At 41.9% G+C, this 23,564-nt stretch overlaps 4 protein-coding genes across 7 annotated transcripts in view; 1 reads left to right on the top strand and 3 right to left on the bottom strand.

Moving 5' to 3' along the window:
• The window catches only part of prtfdc1a (phosphoribosyl transferase domain containing 1a), a 9,734-nt gene extending 1,614 nt beyond the window's left edge, over positions 1 to 8,120 (bottom strand). Inside the window, exons 1-7 of one of the 4 annotated variants that reach the window (XR_013936406.1) lie at positions 8,006 to 8,120; positions 7,786 to 7,826; positions 6,992 to 7,098; positions 6,734 to 6,917; positions 4,161 to 4,257; positions 1,219 to 1,301; positions 936 to 1,048 (exon numbers count right to left, since the gene is read on the bottom strand). Coding sequence is in view for 2 of the 4 variants with exons in the window: in XM_080489872.1 (XP_080345998.1) it covers positions 936 to 1,048; positions 1,219 to 1,301; positions 2,196 to 2,213; positions 6,734 to 6,917; positions 6,992 to 7,098; positions 7,786 to 7,818 (538 nt within the window). In the remaining 2 variants the exon portion in view is untranslated. Of the gene's footprint in view, positions 1 to 935; positions 1,049 to 1,218; positions 1,302 to 2,195; positions 2,214 to 4,160; positions 4,258 to 6,733; positions 6,918 to 6,991; positions 7,099 to 7,785; positions 7,857 to 8,005 lie in introns of all 4 variants that reach the window. The other 3 variants (XR_013936407.1, XM_080489872.1, XM_080489873.1) reach the window with 3 other exon arrangements.
• A 2,281-nt stretch (positions 8,121 to 10,401) lies between these two features.
• LOC308125926 (enkurin-like) lies at positions 10,402 to 11,854 on the bottom strand (the record flags this gene model as incomplete). Its single annotated transcript, XM_080489967.1, has 5 exons — positions 10,402 to 10,572; positions 10,919 to 11,065; positions 11,188 to 11,404; positions 11,525 to 11,674; positions 11,775 to 11,854. The coding sequence occupies 5 exons, from the start codon at positions 11,852 to 11,854 to the stop codon at positions 10,402 to 10,404; spliced, it is 765 nt and encodes a 254-aa protein (XP_080346093.1).
• Positions 11,855 to 14,082: 2,228 nt separating this feature from the next.
• LOC308125354 (enkurin-like) lies at positions 14,083 to 17,062 on the bottom strand. The gene is made up of 6 exons (XM_080489029.1): positions 17,050 to 17,062; positions 15,971 to 16,025; positions 15,355 to 15,500; positions 15,021 to 15,253; positions 14,719 to 14,865; positions 14,083 to 14,379 (listed from the first exon to the last, which is right to left on the bottom strand). Exons 3-6 carry the CDS (start codon positions 15,431 to 15,433, stop codon positions 14,206 to 14,208), a joined length of 633 nt encoding a protein of 210 aa, XP_080345155.1. The 5' UTR covers positions 15,434 to 15,500; positions 15,971 to 16,025; positions 17,050 to 17,062; the 3' UTR covers positions 14,083 to 14,205.
• thnsl1 (threonine synthase like 1) lies at positions 16,657 to 23,164 on the top strand. The gene is made up of 3 exons (XM_080489028.1): positions 16,657 to 16,859; positions 18,547 to 19,955; positions 21,923 to 23,164. Exons 2-3 carry the CDS (start codon positions 18,579 to 18,581, stop codon positions 22,724 to 22,726), a joined length of 2,181 nt encoding a protein of 726 aa, XP_080345154.1. The 5' UTR covers positions 16,657 to 16,859; positions 18,547 to 18,578; the 3' UTR covers positions 22,727 to 23,164.
• Positions 23,165 to 23,564: the final 400 nt, after the last annotated feature.

Genomic DNA, 23,564 nt, shown 5'->3' with positions numbered 1-23,564 from the left:
ATCACCCATGGGTGTAATATTGTGAAAACTGCATTTGTGCTAATTGGACGGCGGCAAATATTCCAGCTGGCTGGCAGGTGTTAATGAAATAACCTCGCTGGATCAGCTGTCAAGGAAAACACCAAGAGAATACATTATTAGGATCAGGATAAACAGAAACCAGAAAATGTAAGGCCAAAATGTACCTTTACTGGTTACGACTTTTATTCCAGCGATGTTGTTAGAATATCCTATTTACTCTGTTTATACCAGTTATCATCAACTACTGTCATTTGTTTATTCTTCATGGCCTTTAACATGCTATTTTCTGTCATTGTGTGATTATTGTTACAGCTGGTTTTTATTGTACTTTTTGTCAAATCTAGATTCTAAAAATGTTTTAATTTAAATTTGTCGGAGTCCCAGACTGGGAACCACAGAGTCAGAGGGAGAGAAAGACTAAAAATCTTCAGTGAAAACAAACATTCCCTAAAGCCTTTGTCCTCGTGTTGACTGTGAGAGGTTAATACTCTAAATATTAGGTGTATGTAGGCTTGTGTGATTGTGTTCACCCATTCCTGCAAATTCAAGGTTAGCTGGCATCAGCCGCATCCGAAGCGATCGGAAATATTGTAAAGCAGCAAAAAAAACCAACCAAAACATGGATAGAAATGGTACAAAACATTCAGCAAATGATGATTATGTATTGAGTTTAAATGCTGGTGTGCCAGAAAGCCCTGCATTACTTTTAGAATGTTAAATCATATTTGCCTGATGCCGAAACCCAGATGTGTTTTTCTTTATTGTTGGGTATTACAAGCGCACCTCTCCAAGGAAGACGGACATCCTCACTGGGGGTTTACATTCGTATTTGACTTCATTGATGCCCTCCTTAATACAACGCCAACGTTTCTGCCGTTTAACTTAAACTGAATATCTGCAGGTTCATGCCAGACACAGGCCTGGAGAAACTGAAAGTAAAGCAGGTTTGTAGATGCGGTGTGAGAACAGGAGGAACTTACAGTCTGTCAGAATTTCAGTCGTGTTGGGAACCCTCTTCACCAGCAGCCTGAAACATGGACGCGAGTTAATTTTCAACATGTTTTTCCTGCCTCTGCGATCTGCCCACCGACACCGGACGGTCACAGCAGTCAAGTGGTATCTTCTTTTACTCGTCACGCACTCGGCATTTCCTGTCACGGGGACGGCACAGACGACTGAAAAAAAAAAACGGCTCACCCCGCGACCTTGACCATCTTGGGTTCAAAGGTCTTCACATGCTTCAGAAGGGCCTTCATGGTCTTTCCTGTGTCGACTATGGCCTGAGGGAAGGGAAGGCAACAGGAAGACAGACAGATGAAGAGGGCAGAACACAGATACTGGGACTCATGGAAAGTATTTTGGGAATTTCCTATCGCATATATTGTCCTTGATATCTATTTCTCCTTTATAAGATTCAATTGATTGCTGATGCTCTAAACGGCTTGCCATTGTGAGATTGGAGTTATAGATTAGAACCTTTGAGGAAATATTGCGTTGCCTGTGGAAATGATTGTGAATGGTATACATTGTAATGCTCCAGCATACCTTCAAACAGTTTGTGGACTTCTCTTTATGTTATAAATAATATAGATGTTTTCTTAAATGTTCTACTTGAATCGTGTTGGTGTCTTGGGGGAAACTGTATATCTTTGTTTTTTAAGGTTGCGGAAACAACAAAGCAATTTCCTGTAAATGATCAATTCAATTTTTATACTCAAACTGAGTTATTGCAAGAAAAACCTAACCGGGAGCCTCCAGGCTAATATTTGAGGAATTCTGAGTTCTGAAAGAACTTCCTGCGGCATCATGTACGATTTGTATTCTCACCTAAATATCACATGGCATCAGAGCAGCTGTTTCAAACCAGCAAAGAATCGTGATACAATACAGGTAAAATCCACTGTTTTGTTTGTTTGTTTGTTTGTTTTAGCATCCTTAGATTTGACATGCTCTCCACTGATGGAGCAATTTTCACCCGACTCCACAAAGTTTTACACCACCAAGGAGAAGAAAGAAAAACAACAATTTGTCCTCTCTGTCCTTCTGTGGAACTTTATAAAAGAGAGTGAAGAAAATATGACAAAGGAAAGGGACGGTGGTCAGTGAGAGGGTTTACTTTGGAGGGGAAGTGTTGTGTTCGAGTGCGTTAAAAGAAAGTAAGCACACACACTCACCTCAACAATGAGCACGCTCTTGGTAACATGCAACAGAAGAAAAGCAGAACCACAGCAGTGAGACATCACCTTTGAAATCTAACACTGTTCAAGCAAAGTGAAAATAAAGGCCGAGTTGTTTCATCGAATTTCTCAGAGATGGTATCTATAGCAACCGTGTTGGCAGTATGTTGTGCGCCTTAACAAAAAAAACAAAAAAAACAACAACAGACAACTCTTTCTCTTTTCCACAGCGGAGAACATCTGTGTCTACAGTGAGTGAGAGTCACTTCAGAGCGTCCGGGCGCTGCACACTTTCCCCTGCTGTAGGCTTTCAAATGAATTCTTGTTTCCTTGGCCGGGTGTATGGGACTCTTTGTGAGGCTGCCGGAGAGTATCTATGGTTTGGGGTGAGCGGCCGGAGAGAATGCGGGCAGCCGGCCAATGTTTCCCCGTCTACACCTGAACACAGTTACACAACAGTGAGCTGATAGGGACACTAAAACTCAAATATAATGACTGCAAACATATCTGCTTAAAGCATGACTGTGAACTGGTAATTATTGGACCTTGTAGAGCGTCAGTGTTTGGGTGTTTTCCCCAGATAACTACAACCATTTCCTGTAGTTCTTGATTTATTTATTTTCTTGAATCAAACGCTTTTGACCATGGCGCCAACACTTGACACGTAATGGAAACAATGCATTGAATATTCTTCAAATATTTCAATTAATACATATGTTTGTATGGAAAATTTTATGAAATGAATACAATTCTATTCAGAATTTACCTTTGGCTCCTCCAGCCATTAAAAAAATGGCAATTTTAAATGGCGATATTTAATTTTGACTAAAGTCATACCTCATTAAGGCAAATTACGAGAACTTACCCTGCTAACAAAATACAAAAGGGAAATGAGAGCTTCATCAGAACCTGAAGCAAGAGTAAGACAAAACTGTCGCTTCTTTAAAAACAAGCGATATTATTGAATTCAGCTGATTTAGCAATATTAAGGCATGAAAGTTTGAAAGAGTTTAATTAAAGACTTGCAGCAGAATTATTGAATAGTTCCCGCTGGGAAACCAGAGAAGACTGTCGTGTCGCCATACTTAAAAATGCAAGATTTTCTTTGGTGGAGCTGCTATTGAAATCCCGTCAACAGCTGGGAGTCAACAGCATGCTCTGCTCCGAGCTGTGATTCATCAGCCATTCTCTATGAAGCCTGACGAGGACTGATGATTCATATTTAGCGTTCTGTGGTAATATTTGATACTTGCATGAACCACTCATCAAGACGAAGGCTCACACCAGGAGGAGTGACGCTCCTGATTCATGTTTTCAGTGAAAGGAGACTGAGATGTTCAGTTTTTAAATCCCTCTGACCTTTTTTTTTTTTTTTTTTTTTTTTAATATATATATTTTTTTACCCGCAGTGAAAACGCATCTCGGCTGAAGCGCATGTTGACAGCACAGTGAATTTAGCATCAGTCAGCCCTACGCAAATGTGTGTGGGCATATTCATGGTTCCGTTCAGCTGACATAGTGACATTTCTGTCAACGGCCTATCTGGGAGAATAATGTTGTGACAGAGAGAGGGGGGGGGGGGGGGGGGGGGGGGGGGTTATCATCCCCCATGATGCCGCAGACTCCTCAGTCCTTCCTGCCTCAACTCAAAAAGGATGAAGCGTCGGTAAATATTCCTGGCAGGAACGCACTCGATTGCCTGAAATGTCTGATTCATGGCCCGGCCGCTGAAGGGCAAACCGCTTTAACAGAGTGACACTCGTGAGATATGCACAATGAGGATGATTGTGAGACGCTCGCTTCCAAACTTGGAGGATGTGGGCGTTGTCTGGTCGGAGGGTAATCTGGGGCAGTAAAACACATTTTTGCTAAATTCCATGTCTAGAGGAAAAGAATCAGTTCTATAAACGGATTATTTGATGGTCTGGAGATTTAAATACAATTAAGAAATGAAGACTAAACCTGAAAATGAATCTTGGTGAGTCATACACACCTTCCCACGCAGAAAAGACAGATCTCGGCTTCCAATAATGTGCAGATCCTCAGTTGACTGGTCATTCTGTAGACAGATAGGTCGTTTTTTTTTGTTTTTTTTTTTTTTAAGTGCACTGTTGCCTAATACTTTGGTGTGAGCCACAATAAATACTAACTAAATCTGACACATAGTTGGTTGCAAAACATTGTTATGTATGTTCACAGCAAGGGACAGTTTAATCTCTCGATGAACTGACTTGACTGCTCGGCATTGGAAACAGAACAACATGCTGCATTAATGCAAAAAAAGAAAATGCTTAGACGGAGACTCATTTCACAACATGATGAAACATTCCTAACATAAACAGAGACATACACCCCCCGTCCCGGAGGGGAACAGCACAACACACTCAGGAACGGCGGCTTTGGAAGCTATGGATGTATCACTGGGATGAGGGCAGCGGTGGCGCGGACACACTGGCCTCGGGGCAGGTCACATGACTCCGTCACAACCACAGAGATTGACTCACAAGCGTCATCGCTCAGATACTCGCTCCAACCAACAGCATAGTCACAACTATGCTCACTAAGTTACACACCAACAGCAGGGGGGATTATGTCTCTGTTGGACTGTTTCCTGATTGCAGCAATAAATATTACACGCTTTGGGAAAACGTGTTTACGTCTATTTTAAATGGTGCCGCGTTTGAGAGGGACATGCATTTGGCTGATTTGTGATGAAGGCTGATTGTGAGGAGGAGGAGGTGCCAGACTTGTTGTGACTGCGTATGCTTGTTCCACATGCTACCGAGGCAAACTGTTATACTGACAATACGTCTTGTTCCTTCAGACTGCAACCATGCAATCCACCCAAATAAGTCGTTTGGTAATGGCAGGGGGAGATTTATCCCACAAATGCATATTTCTCGGCTTTGTGGTGGGAGGTTCCAAACACAAAATTCCTTGATTTAAGTTTGTGTGCAATGCTTTTTGTTCATGTCCTCATGTTCACTTCTCCAGCATCATCCAGAGCCTGTTCATAAAATAAAACTTGTGCCTCCTCCTCCTCTGTACTGAAATGACGAAATGTGACCCCACGTTTGCAGAGACATATAAATGTGTTTGTGCAACATGTGCTCGCTGCCAAAATACATCATCACCACACGAGGAGTGAGTGTGCACACGCAGTGATATCACTGTAAATGCTGCTTTATGGTTAATTTCTCAGTTTATGTATTCCAGGTGTTGCAGATTGCAAGGAGGTTTTTTTCTCCTCCTGTTTTTTTTTTTGGAGCAGTGTGCTATTTCCACAGCCTGAGCTCTTGCAGACTTCCACACCATTGACCGTCCTTGACTGATCCACCATGAGAATCCCCATCCGCGCATAAACGTGAACAACAGCGACATCAAGTGGCACCTGGAGGCAAAAACACGCTCCAGCCACTCGTTACATAAGAGGAGTTTGGAGCGAATGCGGGGCTAAAATAAATAAATATTGTTTTTAGTAGGGTGGATTTTCGTCTGTTTTGCTCATAAGATTCTCAACAAGTCTGCTTTCACTTTATGTAACCTTTCAAAACGCCAACTATATTCAAAACACTGAGAAAAACAGGAAATCCCCACATTTGAAAAGCTGGATTTTGTGCATGTTTTGGAGTTTTCTCCCACTGAAGCAATAACCTTCCAATTTTCCAATACTTTTTTGGAAAAAAACGAAACATAATCTGGCGGGAAAGTTATGGGGAGGAGCATTGCATTGACTTCCAGCACATTTCCATAACAAGTCTACATTCACCGAACACTACATATAGGAGGCTGCAATAAATGCTGATATGATAAATCTTTGAAGGATAAATAAAGAACTTACGTAATTGCTCAAAAGGGGTGTCAAACATATGAACCGAGGGCCAAAACCAACCAGCAAAAGGCTCTAATCCAACCCCTCAAGTGAGTTTGTAAAACACCCATAATGCAACAGCTGTTGGAGAAGTTTTTTGGACATTTCACTGTATTTTGCACCAGAAGGTTTCATTAAAATTAGCTTTATGTAGAGATTGTAGTCATTTTCTGTAGTAATTGTTTGGTCTTGTGAGAATATCGACATTTTCATCACATATAGTTTAAAGTTTAAATTGAATGGTTATTTTGGCACTATTTAAGTCATCCAACCCATGAGAGATGAAGTTGGGCTGTCAAACTAAAACATGTTCGACACCCCTGGCATAGAGGATGTTGTTTGTGATCTTTTTATAACGTTTGCTAAAGGTAGCAAACAAGCGTAGTTTCACTTTGAAACTAAAAACAAGTAGTTGTAGGCTAATAACAGAAGACAATATTGGTCATGTCAATACACTGATGTCTCTATGTTATGGCGATTATAAAGTGAGCAAGCTAACCAGCTCGCCTCAACCGTCTGAAAAATTCAGAAGTGCTGAGCTACAAACGAGACACACAACTGACACACTACTGCCACCTATTGAATGAATGGGGAATTGCCTAAATGTCATATACTGCATCTTAAATGCAAATCAGTGTTTCGGAATAGACGACGGGTAACCCACCAGGTAGCTTTTCAGACGTATAAACTCCACCCGGGTCTCCAGGTAATTGCCGGTGTTGCGCCCGAGGACTTTGATGAATTCCACCAGGTCCACGCAGAACTTGTAGCCTCCCTTCAGGACGCACAGCACCATGATGTTGTTATCGCCAAAGTCGTCCATGACGTGACTGGCCAGACGCTCTATCCTGCAGAGAGAGAGACCATCAGGTGGTCCTCGCACCCACATCCAATCCTCAGTCCTGCTAGTGCATTTTATCACCTGTTCATGATCACCCCGTGCGGGATGTAGACGCTCTCTATGTCTTCATGGTAGTGCTCGGGGTAGGTGAACAGGTCCAGACTGTAGCCAGGCCAGTCATCTTTAATCTATAGGATGGATGGATTTCTATCAGTGATATACGATAATTCACTGCAGGTACATTGCAGTGGTGTAGTGGTTAGTACTGTCACATCATAGTAGGAAATGTACTTGGGGTAATATTTTCCTTCACAGTCTAAAAACATGCATTTGACTGTGATTCTCTAAATCGTTGAATGATTGGATTGGTGATTCATCCAAGCTGCACTCTGACTTCACCCAGCCGTGCAGAAATCTGATGGAATCATGGATGCTCCTGGTATATATTTTGCCTATATTTTTAGGAAATCCCGCTTGTAGAGGTGTTTCAAAAACAACTGAAAGCCTCACACAACTGAGCTAAGAAGTCTTTTATTGAACATTAACTAATGAAGACCCATGGTGACACACCTGTCAGACTCATGTCCCGGGAAGTTCTTCTTCATGCAGCGTCATTCATATTAAATCCTCAAGTGTTTCATTCACTTCATAGGTTAGTTTTAAAGGAGACATGCTGTTTGGTGGACAAAGGTTAAAAAAAAATAGGATCACTAAGAGAAGTGTTGGTGGTATTGTAAGTTTGACATTTTCCTCCTTGAACGTTTGGGACAGCTGTTTCTGGAAACAATCAATCCACCTATGTTCTCATATACAGGTAGGAGTGTCAAGACATCCAAGATACAGAAAAATTTAATGGTAAGGAAATACTAACTCACCACAATTCCTCTTTTCATCCCTGCATCGGCCATTTCGAGCTCTGGCAAGAAGCAGAAGTCCACAGAACTCACTAACATTTAGTGAGAGCACACAGAAGAGAAAACAAGATTTTGGCCTTCAACTTCCCTCTGAACCTTTCGCCACACAAGAAAATGCTACAGTGACCTGTAACATTAAAAGCAACATTTCCAAAGTCTAAATCGTCGTGTTTCCACTCACCGGTAACCGGCCTTTCCGCCAACGCGACCGGGAACAAAAGGGAAACAATCAGATACTCAGAGGAGTGCGAGGCAGCCACATGGGCCGCGGGATCACGCTGCAGTCATTTGTGTAGAAGGAAAGCGCTGTTTTGAGAATTAAATGGATAATCAGTCTCATGTGATGCCGCGCTGGCTTGTGGCCTCCTCACAGACTGAATTAACAAATCATTCGTTTCAGAGCGTGAGCAGTAATTTGTATTCGGTCAGGGAGGAACACGCTTAAAACGACGCTTGTTGCTGTCAACAGTGACTCAGGATGGGGGAGAAAACAGAGATTGATATAGAATATTTAGAAAAATGCAAGTTTTCCCTAAAGAAATTGCCACCCTCTTGAAGAAGAAGATAGTTTCTCAGTAAACTGTTGCAAACATTGAACACTGAAATAACACAAAGTTAAAGAGTAGCTTTTTTTTTTTTTTTTTTTTTTTTTTAAAGAACAGTTACAACTGGCAATATATAAACTGGAAATGATGATTCGAGGCATACTGAATTAAATCAAGTCAAGTTTCAAAAGCCATTTCTTCTTCAGTACTTAAGAGAAGAGCATATGTACTGTGATGGGACTGTTCCCACAAACTATCCCCAGTACAGTTTCCTGAAAGAAGTAACCTGGCTGCTTAAATACTACAAGGTGCGTCAACAAGATGCTTTGTGACATCGGAGATTGTAGAGTTGGTTTCTTGAAGACGATCTCAGGGCCTCCGCAGGAAACAGGCGAGGAACCGATAGTGTTATGTTGATGATAACGTAACATTAAAGCCTCGTTTCCACAGTGCCCCTTGGTGCCGGTGCCGGTCGGGTGGGGTCGGCTATCCGTAACCAGACCCATATCAGTGCCGCGTTTCCATTACACGGGGTTCGGTTTGAAATGTTGGCGGGGTTATGAATGGTTGCGTAATCATGCAGGATGTGACGCCATAACGGGAGGACATTTTCAAAAACGTTTCCTGAGTGCTGCAGAAGAACTGATTGGAAATGGCTGCTTGCTGGGAGAACAGCGGTTGTCACGGACCAATGAGCAGACGGCAGTGTTGAAGCTCCTCCCCCTCATATCCGGCACATTGTGCCTGGTACCTCAAGTGGAGGGGTAGTGAGAAATGGTTACCAATGGTACCGGTTGGTAACGGTTCTGAGTCAGTGGAAACGCACAACAACCGGTTCCGACCTGACCCGTACCGGCACCAAGGGGCACTGTGGAAACGTGGCTTAAGATAACTTTATAAGTCTGTCAGACTTGTCATGGTGTTTCTTAATGGTATAAAGTGTGTCAATTTAAAAAAAAGAAAAAGTCAACATATTCAATCTTCATGAGCCTGAAAGTAGAAAGTTCAAGAAACTCACACACCAGGCTAAATGATGGCAACTCATTTTACCAAAAGGCCAATGAAACATTACCACTATTGAGGGCTGAAATCCGTAATGGTTTTTTTTTTCTTCAATATTTTGAGATCAGTAAATAAGTAAAATATATACTGTACAGTATATTTTAGTCTTTTTCCCACTGTGAAACACCAGTTTTGTAATGCTTGTTGACTCTGCTCGCCAAAGAGACTAGACAAGCAATAACATAATAATGGTCAATAACTGATAGCTGATGAAAAAACAGATTAGACTACAGGGGGGGGGGGGGGGGGACAGATAATATCCACCATTCGTAGGAATTTCTTTTTTTAATTCTACTTTTGTGAAATAAACAATAAAAAAAGTGTTTTCATGGACTTACAAAAGGCGTTTGATGTAATTAATCACTCAAGACTATTTTGTAAACTAGGAAAATATGGAATTAGAGGTATTGCGCCAAAAATGGATCAAGTTATTTTGAGAACAGAAAGAAATTTGTACAATTAAATGACACTGAATCAGACCAGTGTGACATCAGTTGCTTTAACTCAGACAGAAATTTGTTTATGGAATGAGCTTGAAGTAAAAGAGTCAGGAAGTCGCCACGAATTCAAGAAACACATAAAATCTGCAATGTTAAAAAAGTAATTTGAATATAGATAATATGAGATGTTAAATGTTTGATTTGAACAAAGATGAAAACGGTGGTTTTTCTTCATTTTTTTTTTCCTTTATTTTTTTGTGTATCGTAAATACACAACATAAAAATGCTTAAAAATATCTGTAAACCTGTAAATATTTAGAAAGTTGAACATTAACAGACTGATGTAAAGGTACTGACAGGCAACCGAGGGGCAGAGTGATCTTCTCTTCTGCTCCTTTTCATTCAAAATATGTTCAATCAGACGTTTTGTTGCTAAGACTGTTTATTTTTGTTTTATTCTTTACTTTCGAATGAAATAAAGAATAAAAAAATAAAATAAACATCAACAACAACAACAAAAAAATTCATCCCTAATCGACGATGAAACAGGTTTTGAACCTCTGGAGGAGGTCAATCTCCTTCTCCAGCTCGTCCATGGCCTCCTCGAGATGCTGCTTGCGTGCTTTCTTGGACAGAGTGTCGGTGACGAGCGAGAGGCCCTGGTATTCATGGAGCAGCGTGTCCCGGTTCTTCTTCAGTCCCTGAATAAATGAATTCAAGTAGAGAAACCCATTAGTGGAACGAGACTTAATAATGTTACGAAAAGAATTGAAGGCTTATACAGAGATACATGTAGAAATCAGAATTATTGATTGTTGTAGATAAAACCTAATGGAAAACATTTTCATTTTAAAAGACTAAATTACAAAAAAGAAATGTTAGAAGTGCCGGGCATAATCTAAATTTTTCATCTTTCTATGGAAAAAAAAAAAGGCTTTAGATCATCAGATTCATTTCTTGAGCTCCTCCAGTTGTTCCAGATGTCTGTGTGGTCCCCTGCTGTTTGGGAGGAAAGAACTGCTCCCATGCAGCCATGTGTTCCAGTACCTCCAGGATAGCTTCTCTCTCCTCATCCGATAAGCGCTCCTTGGCTGCCTGCTCCCTCTGTTCCCTTACAAAGTCTTCGTACTCCTCCTGAGCCCTGCGCTCCTCCTCCCTGCGCTGCCGCAGGTACTCAGGTATTTCACCGAAATCCTGCAGGAAACAACCAGAAACTTCCGTGAGTCCAAACTCGGCGAGCCAGAAAATTTCAAACCATTTGTCACCTTTATCAAACTCTTATAATCACCTGTGTTGTGATGGAGGAAAATAAATACCTTTTTCTTGATGTATTTGGGGACAAGTCCAGAGTTTTCCAGAGGCTGTTTGTGCCCCTTGCAGGTATCCACGCTGATTGGCTGCGGCTTCTTCGGCACGCCGCATTCTACCGTCTTTACAAAGTTCCTGTTGGTGTGAATTCCCATCAGTGGCTTGTCAGTTCGTGCAGGAACTCTCGGTTTTTGCGCAGTGCGCATGCGGTCTTTACGAGGGTATCTTGAGCATTGTGTGTCTTGGGGGAAAAAAAGAAAAGAAAAAAAAAAGATGAATTATGACAACAATTCATTTTCAATGAATTAATCTTACATGTCACTAAAAGTATGTTTGAAAGAAAACTCACTGTCAGGTAGTTTGGGCTCTTTCGAATGCTTTATGAGATATTTTTCAGGGGGTGGCAGCTCCACTCTTGCCGGCCCCATAGTTCTTTTCAAGTCTTTGTTTAATTTTTTCTCCTGGACCACTGCAGGCCTGAATTTGGACACATATCTACAGAAACAACACATGGGAGTTGACCCATTTTTTAATATAGTCAATCCATAACTTTTGCTAATTGACGTTGAGTTTGCAAAGTGGGGAGTTAACTCACCTCGGTGGCTTTGAAATCGGAGTCTTTTTCTTCAGAAGGAAGTTGTAAACACTCTCTTGTGGGTAGATAGTGTCGGACATGTTGATGAAGTAGACGCGGCTTCTTTGCCAACAACGAATGTGTTGACAGGTACCGATCTGCGAACAAGGAATTAAGTCCTAAGTGTTTGTTCTTATTTCTGAAATGAACACTGTAATATGAAATATTACAAAAAAAATAAATAAAATTGTCTTAGGCTGTGAGCGTCTCGGGTTCCTCTCAGAAGAGCTGGAGCAAGTTGCGGTGGCCAAGGATGCCTGGACTTCTTTGCTCTCGATACTTCTACTGGGACCCCAAATGGACAAAGTGGGAAAGAAGATGGATAGATGAGCAAACAGATAAAGGAAGAGCAGAAACACACCGCCATATACGCAATATACAGAAGAACCTGAGTTCGAGACAAAGGAGTCTGCTCAATAAAAGCAAGACTGTACTTTTCTGTCTGTTTACCGGTTAGTCTACATCCCCACCCTCACCTCACCTATGGTCATGAGCTTTGGGTCATGACCAAAAGAGTGAGATTTCGGGTAAACTTTAGACTTCTAGACTAACATCTTTGAAATATATCTTAAAAATATAACAAATCGTTACATCATAGCAAAAATGTCTTTGAAAAGCTGCACATTTTGATACTTGATCACCCGACGTTAGTGATCTAGGGTAAAAAGAAAATAGTAATTTGTTTACTTCTCTGTCAGCGGGCAGTAAGTCCTTGTAGTTATAACAATATCTGCACAGTTGAGATACTCGAGTATAAAATTGTTTCAAGCAGAAAAACGTTGATCCAACATACAGTTGATGTTAGGTTTATGATGTTAAAGGAGGCTTCTTTTCACATCAAAGACAACTTTCAGTACATCTTATGCTTTCATCACCCATTCATCTTGGGACCATATGCAAATTAGACACAGCACGTGACGTCCTATGTAAATTAAACCACGCCCCCCCCCAGCCAGAATGGAACGATAAATCACTCACCTCCTTTTCAGGCTCTTTACACAGAATTGTGTAATAAAAACAAAAACACAAAATAAAACAACACAAAGAATTGTGTAGATGCTGGGAGGACTCGCACAATTACTTTCCAGTCTTCTGTGTGTGTTTTTGGCTCACTCCTACAGTTTTTATCCAATTTTTAACGTCCTAATATCGAAACGTGCAACAGAATCCATTTCGGCATAATTGTATGCTATGAAAATGAGATTATTGAATTTGCTGTGTGGTTAAAGTTCCACAGTAATGTTTTAAAACCTGCTGATCAGGAAGGTTTTTCATGAACTCAAACATTGATGCTACCTGGTGAATTCTTTACAATATGTCAGCTAACTGAATGACATCCACCTCGGATGGTTTGTTTTTCTCCATATTAACTCCTCTGGTATTTGTATACATTTTTGTGTGTCCTGATGTGCTTCATATCCCTACCAATCTCGAGGATGATATCACAACGTTTTGACCCATGACATGTGAAAAATAGAATTCCTTGAAGTTCCTCTTACCAATAGGTGGCACTGTGACTGTGAATGGACATTGGAAGCATTCAGGGGAGCAGTGTGATGACACACGTCAAGTTTCAGGCAGATATGTCTATGGATCACAGTACTTATAGCAGAGTTACACATCACTTCCTGTTTCATGGCAACCCATCAGATATTCATTGCAACACAATGGCCACGGCTTTTGAAATTATAGTTAAATTTTGACACATTTCCGTCAGGCGACATTGCTTAATAATGTCGATTCAGATTAACCAATCTTGTGTATCGCCTTTCAGACCTTGACTGGTTTGAAAGATGAGCATAAATAAAATGCATTATTACTATTATAAAATATTTAAAACACTACATTTAAGGGAATTGGCAACTTTCAAAAGACAATGATTTAACTGTAAATATTTTTGTCTTCCAAATGCCGACTTCTCAGTTTTACATACTGCATAAAGTCGCTAAAAGTAGCAGTTTGCTGACTATGTAACTATTTAAAATTGCTTTCCAATCCACCGGCTGCTTCACGCAACATAGATACACGATTGTATTTCAAAATCCACCGGCCGCTTCACGCTGGAGAGAGGCCGGGCAAAGATAGCAGACTGGATGCACATGAAGTTTTGAGCTCCGTCTGTCAGTCCTGGATTTACTGAAAGAAAATGTCTGTGGTCATCAGACAGATTTATCAGTTTCACCTGAACAAGTTTGGTTATTCGAGCATAAACCAAAGCCTCAAATAGAAATCTCACTGCACTGAGAGTGAATACTTCATGTACCGTAGTTATGATCAGGAGGTTTATTTGAGACTTTCTGGTGTAACATTACAGACCACACGGAGGGGAAATACGGATAATATCCACCAGTCGTAAGAAGATTTTTATTTGTACTTCTGTGAATCTTCATCCCTAATGATCGGTGATGAAACAGGTTTTGAACCTCTGGAGGAGGTCAATCTCCTTCTCCAGCTCGTCCATGGCCTCCTCGAGATGCTGCTTGCGTGCTTTCTTGGACAGAGTGTCAGTGACGAGCGAGAGGCCCTGGTATTCATGGAGCAGCGTGTCCCAGTTCTTCTTCAGTCCCTGAATAAATGAATTCAAGTAGAGAAACCCATTAGTGGAACGACACTTAATAATGTTACGAAAAGAGTTGAAGGCTTATACAGAGATACATGTAGAAATCAGAATTATTGGTTGTTGTAGATAAAATCTAATGAGAAACATTTTCATTTTGTGATTAAAAAAAATGTCAGCAGTCCTGGACATACTCTAAATTTTTCATATTTCTCTGAAAAAAAAAAAAAAGAGTATTTAAATCATCAGATTCATTTCTTGAGCTCCTCCAGTTGTTCCAGATGTCTGTGTGGTCCCCTGCTGTTTGGGAGGAAAGAACTGCTCTCATGCAGCCATGTGTTCCAGTACCTCCAGGACAGCTTGTCTCTCCTCATCCGATAAGCGTTTCATGGCTGCCTGCTCCCTCTGTTCTCTTACAAAGTCTTCGTACTCCTCCTGAGCCCTGCGCTCCTCCTCACTGCGCTGCCGCAGGTACTCAGGTATTTCACCGAAATCCTGCAGGAAACAACCAGAAACTTCCATGAGTTCAAACTAGGTAAAGCCCGCAATTTCAAACCATTTGTCAACTTTATCAGACTGTTATGAGACTGGTATGTCTGTGATGGAGTGGAAAAAACACCAAAAAAAAAACAAAAAAAAAAAAAACACACCTTTTTTTTTATATATTTGGGGACAAGCCCAGAGTTTTCCAGAGGCTGTTTGTGCCCCTTGTAGCTATCCACACTGATTGGCTGCGGCTTCTTTGGTACACTGCATTCTGTTGTCTTGATGAAGTTCCTGTTGGTGCGAATTCCCATCGGTGGCTTGTCAGTTCGTGCAGGAACTTCTGGTTTTTTTGCAACGCACGTGCAGTTTTTACGAAGGTTTTGTGAGCATTGTGTGTCTGAAAGAAAAAAACCAACAAAAAAAAAAAACATGAATTATGACAGCAATTCCTTTCCAATGAATTCATCTCACATAAGGTAAGTTTGAAAGGAAGCTCACTGTCTGGCAGTTTGGGCTCTTTCGAATGCTTTTTAAGATACTTTTCAGGGGGTGGCAGCTCCACTTTTGCCGGCCCCATTGTTCTTCTCAAGTCTTTCTTTGATTTTTTCTCTTGGACCACTGCAGGCCTGAATTTGGACACATATCTACAGAAACAACAAGTGAGAGATGACAGACTGCTACTGATATGAAAGGAATAAGATGAGAAGAGCTAACGCGACACACAACAACCACAAAGACATGTACAATGACCGTGAAGGAGACAAAAAATGAAGACAACAATCAAAAATTAAGTCGGACAGATGCACATTGACCAACAGAAGAGAGAAAATTGACCAGTAATCGTAATGAAACAATCTCATAAGGATAACAAATCACAAAAATGAGACACAGTCAACCATAAAACGTCAGAAAACTACTATCAATACATGCAACTTTGCTAAAAGGTTGAAAGATAGGAAAATATTACAACTGAGACAGAGACAATCCAATTATAATCAGACACAAAATGACAAAGACGCACAAAACAAGCATGAACAAAACAAATAAAAACGTATTATTTGATAAGGCCTTCACCAGGCTGTGCTTAAAGTTTGCGAAGTGGATGTTAACTCACCTCGCTGGTTTTGAAGTCGGACTCTCTTCCTTCGCAAGGCAGTTATAAACACAATCTGGTGGGTGAATAGTGTCAGACATGTTGATAAAGTTTGAAATAGACGCAGTTTGTTTGCCTTTTTCGATGAGCCAACAACACATTTGTTGACAACTGAAACGCCGGCCAGTTGCCTCGCAACCAGGGGAGCGAATGCTGCCTTCTCGTGCGGTAGTAACTCTTGAAACGTCACTTAAGATTTATTTATAGCACATACACGAAGCATGCGCGCTTGAAGCTCATAAGTTGCACATTTTTTATACTCACATTTTATGATCGTCTGTTGGTTTCGGGAATATTAGCATTAATTCCCTATTTCTTTATTCAAGTTTGGCCTCAAACGTTTCAGAATTAGGACTTTTTGGCTGGTACGTGAATGCACCATAGTGCCACTCGTACCAACAGACGTCAAAACAGAAAACATATTTTTATTGCTGCTTCAAGCACCCCAATTAAACAGGATTAAATATTTATGCATGTTTATAAAAACAAACCGCACAACAATCCTGCCATTGCAACGTCTCTCCGTCTGCTACATTTTTGTCCAATTGGAGATTCCGTAGTTGTTTGCAGTTGCCAGTGTTTCGGATGAACTGGCTTCTCTATTAACTGGTGACCGACTTCCTTTAGCGTTCCTTGTCGCTGCGACCAGTGACAGCAGATCTTAAAAGCCCGATAGAAATCCGTATCCGTCTCGCCGACCGCTTTTTTTTTATACAGTATTTATAATACACTTAGAAGTGTGGGACCTTTTATGAGACTTAGTTTAACATCTGCTGTTTTACGAGCACCAGTTAACGGGGAAACCAGATAGTCCGAAACACCAGCAGCGGCGAAGTCCACTACACACCAAGTACGTGTTTTCTCCATGTGTTATGTGTTGTATAGTTGTACTTCACTGAAACATTTACTCACAGACTCACATTCCGGGGAGCAGACTTTCATTGTGAGCGTGCGACCTATTAAAACCATGATTTATGGTGCCACGTCGCTTGTTAAAGTCCTTATGGCCCAACGTGATAAGTTGTAATGCGTGCACTCACCTTCAACCGTGGAGTGTGCGTAAATCACGTGACGATCATGAGGCTTAACGTTTACAGATGGGACATAAAATGAAATGAGAATATTCGGGCTTCTGTTTGGTGTTTTAAGTAGACTATTCTAAAATCAGATACTGATGTAGGTCAATTATTGTTTACTCATTTTTGTCAACGCTTTTGATTTCAATTCAATGGGTGTTATCTATTTGTAATTTTGTGACTGACAATCTATGGAATTATTGATGGTTGATAAGTTAACACTGATAGTATTCACTAATACTAGTGTTGGACTGTTTCCTGAATTTAGTTTTTGAAAGAGAAGAAACACTTTAAAAACTGTTGGTGTTCAAATCTTCAGTTTAAATGATGATGATAATAATAATAATAATAATAATAATAATAATGAACGATCCAGTAAATATGTACTGAACCAGATGCAAACAAAGAAGTCCCATAGACTGATGGGGTATACACACACACACACACACACACACACACACACACACACACACACACACACACACACACACACAAGGCCCACCATTACTAACATTTCATCACATATATCAGAAGAGGTGTGAATAGCTATTCCTCCACTAATGTACTGCGTCATGTCACGTAGCCTTCAGACCGCTGGCGTCAATTCAATCGATCTGTTCAAAATAACTTGCTCTTTATTAGTAATCATTAACCTCTACAGATAAGACTTTTGTCTGTAAGCCTTTTGTGGGGTTTTCCAGAATAATAAAAATCCCCTCTCAATAGAGTATGTGGGACAGAATCCTGAAAACAGAACTATAAACATACAGTGACTGTGATCATTGATATGAGCTGTTTAAGGGAATATAGATTTAAATGAATATTTATGCTCTGACATTTGATATGGGCTATTTCATGGTACATATCCAGGCTTGGTGTCTTTATGTTCTCCATATGTGTGCATGAGTTTTGCCTTGGCCCCCTGTTTTCCTCCAAAAGTCCAAAGATATGCCTTTCAGGCTAATTGACAACTTCAAATGTCCCCCAGGTGTAGGAGTAGTGTCCCCGCCTATGTCCCGAGTCAGTTGAGATTGGCTCCAGCTCCCTCAGACCCCTGAGTTGGGTAAGAAAATGTTGAAGATGGATGGATGATATTTAATCCAAGATAAGTTTAAACAGGTTAAGATTTACAGTGTGTTCCATTTGTAGTTTGTTGTTGTTGTTTTAGATTCATTCTGCAGAATGAAAACACAGTCCTAAATAAAAATATCATAAAATACTGTGTGGAACGTGGCAAAAACGCAGAATGTATATTTGATGCGTCCACATAATTATACATTTTCATAGCGTCAGTGGATCAAAAGGCGTGGTAATATGTAAATTAGAGGTGGAAATATATCATATCAGCAAAAGAAAACAACAACATTTTGCAATGATTTGTTTGTGATTGCAAAATTGTCTTGACGGTTGTGTCCTTCATGAAGGCACGAGTTGAACCGAATCTTTCTGTTTATTTCACAGGAAATCAAAAGCTGCTCTCGCTTGTTTGCTGAATGGGTTTTTTACTCAGTGCAAGTCAGCTCGCAGTGAGAGCTGCCAGACGCCGCTTGAGCCCCGTTTCGAAGCCCAAATCATGGCTTTCCACCAGAGCTGCACACTTGGGAGACACAAACATCCTTCTGATGGGTCCTCCTGGGGCAGGAAAGACCACGGTGGGGAAGATCGTGGCCTTCAAACTGGGACTGCCCATCGTGGACGTTGACGATGACGTCCTGGAGACGACGTGGAAGATGCCGGTGGCTGCCAAGCTGGCGGCGGTCGGCGGAGAGCGCTTCTTGGAGGAAGAAGGTCAGGCTTTGTGCAACTTCTCTGCCAGTCGGTGCGTTGTCTCCTTATCGGGTTCCAACCCGCTCCATGCCGAGGCCATGCAGCATGTCCGAGAGAGTGGACTGGTCGTCTACCTGGACGTGGACAGCGAGGACGTCATCCACAGGCTCGCCAGGATGAAGCTGAACAGGATTGTGGGACAGGAGGCCGGAGTGTCCATGAGGGACATTCTGCTTTACAGGAAGCAGTTCTATGAGAAATGGCTGGATGTGCGTGTGTTGTGCGGCGCAGGAGACACGGTGGAGGAGGTTGCGGAGAAGGTGCTGAAGGCCGTGGATAGATACAAAAACCACGACGAAGAAACGTATGTCTCAACGAGGGGGAAGAGCGCAGAGCCGTCCAGCCAGAAGAAACACTTCAGCGACGTGGTGGTGGAGGGTCTCGCCGCAGATGGAGGCCTCTACGTTCCCGAAAAAGGCTTCCCGAGGCTCGATGCACGCGAGTGGCTGAGATTAGCAGCCATGTCGTACCCAGAGCGAGCTTTAGTTCTGCTTGAAAAGTGCATCCACCCCCAGGACGTCTCGGCTCTGGACCTCAGAGCGATGGTGATGACTGCATACGGGTCAAACTTTTCCAGTGAAGCAGTGGCACCGGTGAAACACCTCATGAGCAACCAGTACATTCAGGAGCTATTTCACGGCCCCACCGCCTCCTTTAAGGACCTCGCCTTGCAGCTGATGCCTCAACTCTTCGCTCACTGCCTTCCGCCCATGTGCAACTACCTCATCCTGGTCGCCACGTCTGGGGACACGGGCAGCGCCGTGCTCAGCGGCTTCAGCCGGCTGAGCTCTGGCGACAGACGCCGCACGGGAGTGCTGGTGTTTTTCCCCGAGGACGGAGTGAGCGAGATCCAGAAGCTCCAGATGACGAGCTGCAGGGAGGGAAACGCCAAGGCCGTCAGCGTCCACGCCGACTTTGACTTCTGTCAGAGGAGCATCAAGAGGATGTTTGGGGAGGCGGGGCTCACCGGGCACCTCGCTGTGGAGTATGCCACTGTCCTCAGCACCGCCAACTCCATCAACTGGGCACGGCTGCTGCCACAGGTGGGTTGGTCATTGCTCTGTCGTGTGCAGCGGACATCTTGACTTGCGATTAAAGGTAAACATCAGATTAAAAGTCGCAAAAGTAGTTTTCCATTTAAATTCTCCATAGCTTGAAATAGATTTTTTTTACAGTTATTTCGTATCAATGGTGGTGTTCAGTTATGTTTTGCGCTAACAGTGTAAAGTGCCTTGGGGACCGCTCAAATATTGGAATATAGCTTTATAAGAGAAATTTATTGACTATATCCATTTTTTATTTTAGTATTTTCAAATCACATTCCTTTCTCCTGAGCTTATCATTCACTAGCTGTCGTCAGGCAGAGAATGCAGCGCAGCATGTGTTTGCTTCCTGCACCAACTGCAGTTCAGATAACAGTTTTGAGTTATGGTGGTGTGTCATGCGAAAACAATGCGAGTTCCTGCTGAAAATCCTAATCTAATCTGAAGCACGCCCCAGTACCTGGAAGGGATATTACTGGAAATCGACGTTATCACACGGCTTTCCCACAATGTTTCACAAGGCCATCCATCCATCCATCCATCCATCCATCCATCCATCCATCCATCCATCCATCCATCCATCCATCCATCCATCCATCCATCTCAGAAGGTTTTCATGATTGAACAGGTTAAGTTAGTTTTTTATTTGAGGTTATAAAAAAAGGAAATCTAAAACTGAATGTAATGTGGAGGATCTTTGGTCACGTTAAAATGTTGCTTATGTACAGAAGTTGCCAGCAGCTTAAAACGTGGTGCTATTTGGTATCAAACTGCAATAAAAAAAAAGATCTTTAATACAGCAAGTCACACTTTCACAAATATTATTCTAATATAACGTTATTTCAAACATTTATTGCGACAAAGAGTGAAGAATATTTCACGTCAAAATCAGTGACGTGTGTCTCAGAAACTAACGGTGATACAGGCTTGAGGTTTTCTACACTTTCTGCATGGAGTTTCCATGTACTCCCCGTGCCTGTATTGGTTTCTCCCACAGTACCAAAACTTTAGTTCTTTGGTTAATTGGTCACTCTAAATAATTAGTCGGTGTAAATATGAGGGTGTGTGGCTGTTTGTCTGTCTGACCTGTGATGGACTGGCCCGGTTGTATTCTGCCTTCGTCCATAATCAACTAGAATCGACCTCAGGTCCTCCTGAAGTGGCTCGAGCGGTTCAGAACGGTGGATGATGGACAAAGGAAACACAAGACGCTCATTCAGAAGGCCTGGAGTGATTCAATTGAAGAAATTGTGGCCATTATTTCACATTTAATTTTTCAGATTTTTATTTACCAATAATGAAGGTTTTTTTAATCTTGAATATTGAGCTTTTCACAAAATTTACCTTGTTCTGACCAGCTGACCCAAAACTAGAAACTTACAAATCAAGCATATCTGATTAATATTATGCCTACAAATGAGAAGTTTCAGTCTTTCTAGTCCTGTATTTTATCAGAAATATTGGATGGATAGATGAACTTCAGTTAAAAATTTTGAACAGATATTTCTTTTATTTAGTTTTTTACATTATTCACTCAACCGTTCAGTCAGATTCTCTACGTCACCGTCTTTCTTGACGTAACGATGGGATGTAGTGTCAAAATGTAGTTTTGTAATGGCAGATTGTTGAATCCTCAACGTGGATCAAAGCCTTGCATCTCATGAAATCCACAACGGAGCGACTTCAGTACGAGAGGAAGTATTTTGCGAGCGGTGGATCGGGAGGGGTGATCTGTATTCTGCTCTCGTCACTGTAATGAGACGTGTCGATTTTTGTGTCAAGTGTTCAGTTGTCTTATTTTTGGCGCAACAAGGGAATTCGCTTGTCAGAAGCAGTTTCATTAAACATGCCAGTTGCGTCTTCAGTTCTGTTGTAGAGCAGCTTTAATATGACAGTGTTAGATTCTGACTCTTTTTTTTTTTTACTTTGACTTTGACAATGATCTGTGTTTTGTGAACTTTTCCTAGGTGATCTATCATTCTTCCTCCTATCTGGATCTCTGCAGGGACGAAGTTATCAAGTTCGGAGATCCCATTGACGTCTGCATCCCAACGGGCAACTTTGGCAACGCCATGTCCGCAGTCTACGCCAAGCAAATGGGAATCCCGATAAGGAAAATCATCTGCGCTTCCAACCACAACCGGGTCGTCGCCGACTTCATCGCCACCGGCGAGTACGATCTGCGGGGACGACCTCTGATGCTCTCCCACTCCCCGGCTATAGATATCCTGAAATCATCCAACCTGGAGCGGTTCGTCCACCACGTGTCGGGTGCGGACAGCCGCCTCGTCGAGGACCTGTTCACCCGCTTGGACACGCAGCTGCTCTTCCGGGTTCCAGAGCGACTTCTCGGCCAGCTGCAGCGGGAAGTGCTGGCAGGCTGGTGCTCCGAGGACGACTGCCTGGCCGCCATCCAGAGCGTCCACATGCAGACGGGATACCTCATGGACACGCACACCGCCGTGGCTAAAGTGGTGGCTGACCGGCTGCAGGACGGCTCGTGTCCCGTGGTGCTTTGCGCCACCGCTCACTACGGGAAGTTCGCTCCCAGCGTGTTCAAAGCTCTTCGTATCCAGAATGCTCCGGAGGATCCCGTCGAGCAGTTGGAGAGGCTGGGGGTTTGTGCATCCGGACCGGAAATCCACAGAGAGATGGTGGAGTGCTTGAAGGAAGGCGGCGGGAGGAAACACGAGGTGTGCCGGCCAGATTATGGCGTGCTGGTGGAGCAGGTGGAGAGCATGATAGAGGACTCTTTCATTAAAGTTACATAGACTAAGGAAAGAACATGAAACCTTCACACAAAGAGTGGAATCGAACCGTGGTGTTCTCACTGTGAGGTAGGAGTGCAAACCACTTCTCAACAACAAATCACCTGAAATCCTACAAAAGTGTAGAAATGTAAAGGCCAAATCCTGCATGAACCTTCATAAACAAGATACATGTAACAGTTCACTTTGATTTTCACTGGACAAGGGTGATTTATTATGGAGCTTCTTGATCATGGCATGTTTTTGGACATCATGATCGAGGCCGCGGGCCCACGAGATGTCGTGGTGTCCACCTCATGGCTGCTACCGTGTGTGAAAAACTCTTGTGCCGGCGTTTCGTTCTTGTCGCGTTGCTGCCAGCAGAAGGTCACACTGTAGTGCAATTAGTATCGGTTGTTCTTGATAAATAAATGATAACCATGTTTCATTTCATGGAGCTAGAAAGCTTTTTTTTTTTTTGCTTTAAAAAACACAGTCAAGTTTGGATATATTGATTTCAATCAATCAATCAATCAATCAACTTTATTTGTATAGCACTTTTATACAATTGATATCTAAACAAATTTTTTTTGTCACAATCATCTAGTAATGTAGAAATGATGTAAATAACTTTTATCAACTTCATTTTTGACAGTATAACTCTTCTCCAATATGATTTAGCTACATATTAGAGTATCCGTGACATTGACATTCTTTATTCTCAAGATTTAAAATTATTTTATTAACATTATTCCTGACAGCATTTACACGTCGTGCTCAATCTGCTTTGACTTTATTGTTGAATTTATGCATTATTTTTCCCTCAAAATGTCATTTTTCTATTGACAAGTTTTAACAATAA

Source organism: Lipophrys pholis, assembly GCF_963383615.2.
Source record: "Lipophrys pholis genome assembly, chromosome: 20".
Taxonomy (NCBI): Eukaryota; Metazoa; Chordata; class Actinopteri; order Blenniiformes; family Blenniidae; genus Lipophrys; species Lipophrys pholis.
The sequence above is the reverse complement of the archived record's forward strand: the minus strand, read 5'-3'. Positions and strand labels throughout refer to the sequence as shown.